Source organism: Belonocnema kinseyi, chromosome 2, assembly GCF_010883055.1.
Source record: "Belonocnema kinseyi isolate 2016_QV_RU_SX_M_011 chromosome 2, B_treatae_v1, whole genome shotgun sequence".
Taxonomy (NCBI): domain Eukaryota; kingdom Metazoa; phylum Arthropoda; class Insecta; order Hymenoptera; family Cynipidae; genus Belonocnema; species Belonocnema kinseyi.
This window is the reverse complement of record NC_046658.1, coordinates 443215-452705: the sequence shown is the minus strand read 5'-3', so window position 1 is coordinate 452705 and position 9491 is coordinate 443215. Positions and strand designations below refer to the sequence as shown.

The window sequence follows — 9491 nt, the reverse complement described above, 5'->3', positions numbered from 1 at the left end:
GTTAGAATATCTCGAAAACTGAGGGTGATGGAATTTTTCTGAGGTCAGATTCGGATTCAGCGCAGCAAAAACCTTCGGGTATAGTAGGTCTGGTCTCTGGTTTTGAGAATTGTTGGCCTGTGTAATCGAAAAGAGCGAGAAGATTGGTGGCGTAGTGCATATAGTTGAAATAGACGAAAGTGTCTTCGGAATAAGAAAGTATAACAGAGATCGAAAAAAGTGTACGAGATGGATTGTCGGTGGTATTGACCGTACCACGAAAAAGTGCTTCTTGACGCACGTTGAATCCCGCGATGCTAAAACTCTACAAGGTGTGATTCAACGGTACGTTGAACCAGGAACTCATATTATAACTGATTTGTGGCGTGGGTACAGCCATTTCAGTGATTTGGGATACAAGCACTCAACTGTCAACCATTCAAAAAACTTTGTGAATCCCAACGACCGAAACGTTTATACGCAAAACACTGAGTCTCACTGGTCCAAAAGCAAAAGGGACTTGCGCAGGCGGCTCCGAAAAATGCGAGTTAGCCAGACTGAACATTATTTAGTTGAGTATGTTTAGACAAATGTGTTCAACAGCAACGACGAACTTTTTTTTAGCCTTTTAGAAGCAATTAGATACTTCTATCCTCAATGAGGTACTAGAGCATTTATTTACTTGGAGATAATTTGTCCTTTTCAGGACAAAAATCGGCCTTTTTCAGGGCCAACCCTTTTTTTAACAATGGATTTTTTGTAATGTTCTCATTCGTGTTTTTTTGGTTTCTGTTACTTTGTACTTCTTTCAGGATTTAAAGTAAAATCGAATCTTATAAAAGCTACAAGTCTGAATTTAAAATTAATCAAATTTGAACACTGCTTTGCTCTGCACTTTAAGTATGAATTAAAAATTGATCATATTCTGACACTACTTTGCTCTGCACTTCAAGTCTGAATTTATAATTGATCATATTCTAATACTACTTTGCTCTCCACTACCTCTTCTATCTCTTTCTAATGTCTCCCTTTCTAATTTCACCTGCTACTGCTTGCTCCATGGCTCGCATTCGTGTTCGCTATAGCTAGTGTAGCTTGTAGAAGACTGCACTGTCGGGACTCGACTCGGACGGAATAATAGGCCGCCCCAACGAGCAGGTCAAGTGGCTGGTTACGAACCATGGAGTCCTTTTAAGCCCACCAAATAATTTTTATATGTACGATTCTCAGTATAACTTAATTCTCCATTCTTAATATATTCCTATATAAAATATTGCAATAGCAGCATGGTTTGCGCCATGTTGGATTAGTTATGGTACAAGAGAGATGTTGCTTGTCTGTTGATGGTTTACCCTGCAGTGGATAAAATTAGAAGTATGCAGATCAGTGGATAAATTAATGAACTGTACACTTGATTGATGTGATGAACAAAATAAGTTCTTGCTTATCTGTTGATGGTTTTTCCTGTAGTCGATAACAGTAGAAGTATGCAGATCAATGAATAAATTAATGAACTATAAAGTTGATTAATGTGAAAGACAATATATAGGTTATTAGAATTTCTGGTTGATTGCTTCACAGTTTGAAGTCGTTGGTATAATGTTATGATACGCCCATTATTTTACTTCTGTTGAAGGTAAAGTAGACAAACCTACTTCTTCATACCTTTTAAGTGTACAAATTGTAGAGTCTGAAAAATCAGTTTAGTGGTTCTAAAGCTTACCCTGGCGGACCGAAGGAACCGAATGGAGTCTCTACTAAGTACCCTTAAGGACCCCACTGCGTCCCCCTTCGGTTCCTTCTTTAAAAACTCAAAAAAGAGCAAGATCAACTTTTAAATAGTTGAAATTCGGATTCTACGTTAAAATTTGCATTAGAAACTCACGAAGTAAGTGCAATACTTTTTCTTGCAGCGTTAAAAATCTTAAAAAATAAAATACCTAGCGCCACCTTGCACAGTGGGAAAAAGCACCTTTTTTGGACAAAAATCGATTGACAGAACATTTCTTAACGGATTTTGATGTTTTTTTTAGAAATGACCGTGAGGCTTCCAGTTATAACAAGTAAGTGCGGATATTTTAATTCGACTTAACGTAAATTTTTTATTGAACAACAAAGTTACAACTTTTTTTGCTAAACTTTTCCGTGTTACCATTTTTCTAAGACTTTCAAATTCATTTAAAAAGGTCATAAATAAATTAAATAAGTAACTAAAAACAATTTCCAGTGGTTTAGAGTAACTACAAAAATTGTCAATAATGTTGTAAACAAATTAATTCACAAAAGTCATTTTTTCGTCATTCGCAATGATTAGCTAATTTTAACCCATAGCTTTTGTATAAAGTATCACAGATAATGATGTGCGCTTGCAATAAGTTAGGAATAGATAATAATTGCCAATTATTTAAACAATATTTATAAACAAATGCACATTTTGACGATTTTTTCATAAATAGCTCTGATTTTTTTTTTACGGAATCAATGCAAAATGTCTTGCAAAAAGACTCTTTGCTGACATACTTTTAATAGTAACAGAAACTGGTAATTATTTTTAAAAAATTTATGAACAAATGCACATTTTTATGATTTTTTTTAATAGGCTAGATTTTTTGGCAGAATGAGCTGAAAATGTCTTGGCAAAGACTGCTTCCAAATAAGTCTTTCTTGAAATAAAATAAAACAAGATAAGCAAACAAAATCAGGAACGACTTGAAGTTGCTGCAGCTACAAATAAATTGTTTTTGGTATCAACTATACCTAAAAACAGTTGAATGTAGCAGGAGCAAGTTCAAGTCGACGTTGATTTGTTTTTCTGCATTTGTTTTAATTTGCTTCATGGAAGACGTTCACAAATAGACTGCTTGTTTCTACGGAGATATTGAGGGAATCCTTCGAAGTATTTTTTAACATGGAATAAAGAATAAAAAATCAACACTTATGTGACATCATTTGGAATAGCGATCCACAATCAAAATGTAACAGAGTAGATTTGATTTTCGACAATATTAATGCTACGTCTTCTCTTGATGAAAGTCAGTTAATGGTTATAAGAAAATAATTGGTTGACTCTTTTATACCTGTGTATAATAGAAAATGGAAAAGTGTCTGTAGGAAAAAGTATTGTTTGTGAAAAATCATGCTGCATTTTTAGAAGCAGAGTTCAAGGTACCTTTTCTTTGTTCACATATCCAAACGAAAGGTTTAACTAATGTTCTAAAGAGAGGAAGACCACGATTATCATTTGAAGATGGATCCGAAGAGATGAAGAAAAGGCGCGTCCATGAACTTGCTTCAAATTACAGGAAGGAAGAATGATCCAAAGCACTTTTATTGATCAAAAATAAGTCCGATAGCGAATCTGGGATGCAGTTTCGTAAGGAAGATGATGAAGAGAATAAATTGCAAAGAATCTTAGCGATGTAGTGGATTTAGGTCTGTCGAAGAGGAAATACGAACAGCTAAAAAAGTACAGTCAAGAAATAACTGGCAATGATTCATATCCGCCATATTTGAAGATCTCCCAAGCGAAAATAGCTTGTTATCCAGGAAATGGTGAGCATATAGAGACATCTAATATAGGAGCAAGTGTCCATTTCATAATTTTACTGGGTCATACAGTTAAGCGAATCTTGTTGCAAATGGAAAAAGATGACCTTACTAATCTTTTTGGTAAAAAATTAGTGCTCTTTGGAAAGTGGGGTATGGACGGTGTTTCTGCGCATCAGATGACACGGCGAAAGTGGTCAAAGAAGAGTGATGATGTGGATGCAAACGATGAATCTCATAACAGTGATTCTGAGAGTGAAGAAAACACCTTCATCTGTCAATTTGTGTAGGATAATTAAATTTAATTTCCTTAAAGAAACTGATTCTCTTGTAAAGAAAGAGTACAACTATCACATAAAGCTGCTGGAAAAAGTTCGTACCTATTCCATTGGTGTTAGTGGAATGAGTTTTGATATTAGCTTTGACTTGAAGTGTACGATGATTAATGAAAAGGTATGTAATATTCTAACTGGACAGAAAGCATCTTCTCGCTGCAATATTTGTGGAGTTGGATCAAAACATGTTAACAACTTACCATATGTAGCTAAAATTCGATACAATGAGGCACATTATAAATTTGGTCTCGTTATGGAACAACAAATACCGGAAATGTTGCCCGTTCCTTTTTGGGAAAAGCTAAATCTGTTGCTAAAATAACCGGTTTGGATCAAGATCTGATCACCACATTCTACGATATATTGCAAGTTATAACGTGCGGAAGGATAGTTAATTGTGCGAAATTGAAGACTTACTGTTTGGAAACCGCTGATCTTTGCATAAATCTTTATCCTTGGTATAAAATGCCATCATCAGTAAATAAGCTGCTTATTCACGAAAGTGATATAATTCAATCTTTTGAGCTATCGACTGGTTGGTATTCAGAAGAGTAGCAAGAGGGAAACAATAAAATCTTTAGAAAAGTTAGAGCTAATAACAGCAGAATGTCTGACAGACAAATGACGAACCTAGATGTTCTTCATCATCTTCTGCTCCATTCGAACCCTTTGATAAGCAGTTATAGAAAAGTACAATCCAGAAAGATAAACCCTCTGTCAGAAATGGCTGAAAGCATGACAATCTCCAAGGAGTGAGCTCGATTCTTACTTAATGAAACATAAATTCCTACCTAAAAACGGCCCTTTTCAGGACCACAAGAGTCAAAAATGGCTGAAAGTATCACAATCTTCAATGAGTGAGCTCGATTCTTACTGACTGAAGCACGAATGCCTACCTGAAAACGGCCCTTTTCAGGTCCACATAAGTCAAAAATGGCTGAGAGTATCACAATTTCCAATAAGTGAGCTCGATTTTCACTCACTGAAGCATGAATGGCTATAAACAATATGACAGGAAGGATTCTTTTGCAAGATATTTCAAATTTATTCCGAAAAAAATCAAGCCTATAAATGAAAAAATGGTCTCAATGTGCAATTGTTTATAAAAATTGTTTAAATAATTATCAGTTTTTATCACTATTAAAAATATAATGGCAAAGAGTCTTTTGCAAGATATTTCGAATTGATTCCACAAAAAAACCAAGCCTATACATGAAAAAATGGTCAAAATGTGCATTTGTTTATGAACATTGTTTAAATAATCAACACTTTTCGATCACTATGAAAAATATTACAGCAAGGTGTCCTTGGTAAGACATTTCAAGTTGATTCCGCAAAAAAATCATATTCATGAAAAAATGGTCCAAATGTGCATTTGTTTATAAAAATTGTTTCAATAATTGGCAATTATTATCTATTCTTAACTTATTGTAAGCGCACATCATTATCTATGATACTTTATACAAAAGCTGTGGGTTAAAATTAGCTAATCATTGCGAATCACGAAAAAATGACTTTTGTGAATTAATTTGTTTATAACATTATTAATAATTTTTGTAGTTACTCTAACCCACTGGAAATTATTTTTAGTCACTTATTTAATTGATTTCTGAGCTTCTTTAATGAATTTGAAAGTTTTAGAAAAAATTATATCACGGAAAATTTTAGCAACAAAAAGTTGTAACTTTGTTGTTAAATAAAAAATTTACGTTAAGTCGAATTAAAATATCGGCAGTTACTTGTTATAACTGGAAGCCTTACGGTCATTTCTAAAAGAAAGACATCAAAATCTACTAAGAATTGCACTGTCGGTCGATTTTTGTCCAAAAAAGGTGCTTATTTTCCCACTGTGCGCCGTCGAAACCTCAGACAACAACACTGATTTGCATCGACATATATAGCAAGTAGTACTGGACCGCTGCACAGTGGTCTGGAATAGGAATATAGTGACAAAATTGACCAGTTTTGCTTTGTGAATTTTTATCTCAAGAAAAAATGCAGATAGAAACTCACTATCAGCCAGAATTATTGCACATGCATTCATAGAACCTAATTAATTTTAATAATATTTAACTTAATTATTATAAACAATTTTTATAAACAAATTCTTATTAGTGTTTTTTTATCATAGAAAAAATCGTTTATTTCACGCTAGTTGCTAATATTTTTCAAAAGAGACATAATTTGTAACAAAAAAATCAGCATGAGTTAACAACTATTGTTTTTATAAACATTTCTATAAACAAATTCTTTATAAACGAGTTTTTCTCATAGCTGAATTGATTTTTCTGAACAAAAGTGATTCACAATTGTCTTTAAAGCCATTTATATACTTTGAGCTTTATCAAACATAAACAATATAGATTGTTTATAACAATTTAGTTAAACAAGTCTCCTAATTGGCTGTTTCCTCGTAGAAAAAAATGTTTTTTTCTTCAAGAATTATTAGAGTAACATTTATTGCGGTGACTAACCAACGAAATTAAATAAATAATAATTTATATGATTGTTATAAACAATTTTTTAACAAAACTATGGTTTATTTTTTATACATGCAAAAAGGACGGGTTTCCACTGAAATTATCCAAAAATAAACTATCAGTGATTCCAAAATTGGATACGGGACATTAAATAATAATTTGCGTAATTGTTAATAACAATTTTAAAACAATGCGTGACAATCTGCGGTTAGTCGTAGAAAAAAGTTATTTTTTCTTCAATCATTTTTGTGATAATCTTATTTGTGTTATTGAATCAATGAAAAAAATGATACTTTTAATATTAACGAGATTATTATAAAAAAACTTGAAATAAATAAATCACGATTCAGAACTCGAATCGCAAGTACAGCGTTATTGCACCTTATTTTCACTTGTTCCTCATTTATTTTTCAGGAAGTTGCATAAAACAAATGAAAGATAGGTTACCTCTAAAAACGCAAGTACAGCGTTATTGCTATGGACAGTTTGCTACAGAAATTGTTATTAACAATTACGTAAATTATCATTTAATGTCCCATATCCAATTTTGGAATCACTGTCAGTTTATTGTCGGATAATTTCAGTGGAAAACCGTCCTTTTTGTATGTAAAAAAATAAATGATAGTTTTCTTTGAAAAATTGTTTATAACAATCATATAAATTATTCTTTATTTAATTTCGTTGGTTAGTCACCGCAATAAATGTCACTCTAATAATTATTGAAGAAACAAACATTTTGTTCTACAACGGAAACGGCCGATTAGGAGACTTGCTTAACTAAATTGTTATAAACAATCTATATTGTTTATGTTTGTTAAAGCTTAAGGTATATAAATGGCTTTAAAGATAATTGTGAATCACCTTTGTTCAGCAAAATCAATTCTGCTATGAGAAAAACTCGTTTATAAAGAATTTGTTTATAGAAATTGTTTATAATAATTAAGTTAAATAGTATTAAAATTAATTATGTTCTATGAATGCATTTGTAATAATTCCGGCTTATAGTGAGTTTCTATCTGTATTTTTTATTGGGATAAAACTTCTCAAAGTTAAAATGGTCAATTTCGTCACTATATTTCTTAATATATTGTTGCTCTGTGAAAAAAATTTTTTAAAAAGTAAGCCACAATTCTCTTAAAAATTAATTTCTGAGCATTTCTACAAAAAACTTTTAAATCGTTTAAGAAATACGACCTGTGGACGATTATGACCAGTAAATTCCTATTCCAGACCACTGTGCGCTGGCTACAGCTGTCGGAAGTGGACCAGTGAATAGAAAGAGAGAACAAATCGAGAAAGTGTACCTGTCCTTCTCTAAGGATGGTGATTGATTCTACTCATCTTCCATCTGCTTTTATTAGAAAGAGCCAGCCATGGCCAGTGGGCCAGTACTACATGTCGATGGATGAGAGTGAGAGAATTTTATTTTTAAGCTTCGCGCGCAATATACTACTTGATCTATTATGGATGCGGTTAAAGTAACCTTCAGCAGAAGTTAATGACATTTTTAAAAATTTCGAACGCTAAAAAAAATGATTGCGATTACTTCGTGAATTTCTAATGAAAATTTTAACGTAGAACACGAATTTCAACAATTTAAAAGCTGATCTTGCTGTTTTTTAAAGTTTTTTAAGAAGGAACCGGAGGGGGCTCAGTAGGGTCTTTAAGGGTACTTTGTAGAGGTTGCTTTCGGTTTTTTCGGTCCGTCAGGGTACAGACACAAGTGACCAGAGTTTGAATCGTAAAATTTGACCTTGCATTTGCTATACATTTAATAAGCAGACTCAACTAAATACAAGAGCAAATTGATCATATATAACATAAATATGTAATTTGCACATGAGTCCTGCAGTAAATTTTAAGTAAATGCACTTCAAAATTTAACAATATTTTTTGAATAGTGCTGCTGTTTTGAGATAAATATTTTCATTCAATTTTCAAAATCATATGTAAATATGTTTTAATGTTCTTCCTTAAATTAATATTTGAAGTCGCTAATGAATAAACTTTTATGAATGAAATTTAACATTTTCTAAAAGATGTAGATAAAAAGTGATATCAATGTTTCAATGGAAATTATATTTTAATAAGTTTTATATTATGAACAGATTAATTATGTATTAGCTCATGCATTTTTTTCAAAATATTAATTTATATAAAGATTTAATTTTAATTTTTTAAAATTAAGTACATAAATCGAGAATCAACTTGAAGGTTGTGTAATTTAATATTTGCTATATTTTTTATAATTAACAATTTTCATAAAAATATCAAGTAAAATTTAACAGAATGATTCAATGCTTTTTATGTTCTAAACTGATCACATAATTATTTTTAATGTATCCTTTTTAACAAAATTAAATAACGCAAGGATTATATTTTAATCGATTTTTAGTAGGTTACATTATTTTATTTTATTTCTAGTCGACATTGATTTATATATCTATAAAGTAAATAATTATTTACTTTATAGATATATAAATCAATGTCGACTAGAAATTCCATACTGAAAGTTTCTTTCTGCTTTAAATATATTAAGTATAGTCAGTTATAATTATATAATTTTTATAAAGGTTTGCGACGGTATGCAATGGTTATCTGATTTTAAAATTTCAAAATTGTTCATATATGTATAGGTATTAATTTTTTTTTAAAATTCGTATAAAAGTTTATTGTTGATTAAAATTTGTAAGTACCGCATATTTCAATTAAAATCATTGTTTATTGCTTTTCATGTTTTGAAATGATTGATTCATTATTAATTGATTATATTACAAAAATTAATTGCTTATTACAAAATTATATTACAAAGTTTTGAATTACAAATAATGTAAAATAAAAATAATTTTATTGTTTTAATGAAAATAATTATTTGATACATTTTTCAAAATATTAATTTACAGTAGGATAAAATTTTAGTTATTTAAATCAAGTACAAGAATAGATAAACTGCTTGGGGATTGTCTAATTGAATATTTGCTATAATTTATATAATAAAACTTTATTAATGTTTAAAATACATCTATTTAAATTATATTATCTGTGCGTATTTTTGCTATGCTTTGAAAATACTATCTGCATTCTGACTTCGAAATGATATGAACATATATTTTTTATCTACTGAGCAGTCTTACCGTTTCTTTACGTTCTA

General features: G+C 30.9%; 2 protein-coding genes across 8 annotated transcripts in view; one reads left to right on the top strand and one right to left on the bottom strand.

Annotated features, from left to right (window-relative positions):
* Positions 1 to 9491, bottom strand: part of LOC117168109 (matrix metalloproteinase-14) — a 518894-nt gene that overhangs the window by 148370 nt on the left and 361033 nt on the right. The gene's annotated exons all lie outside the window — the stretch shown is intronic.
* LOC117168112 overlaps positions 7673 to 9491 on the top strand; it is a 13888-nt gene continuing 12069 nt past the window's right edge. The window contains exon 1 of the mRNA XM_033353508.1: positions 7673 to 7751. Within this exon, the coding sequence (XP_033209399.1) occupies positions 7736 to 7751 (16 nt within the window). The 5' untranslated portion in view covers positions 7673 to 7735. The remainder of the gene's footprint in view (positions 7752 to 9491) is intronic.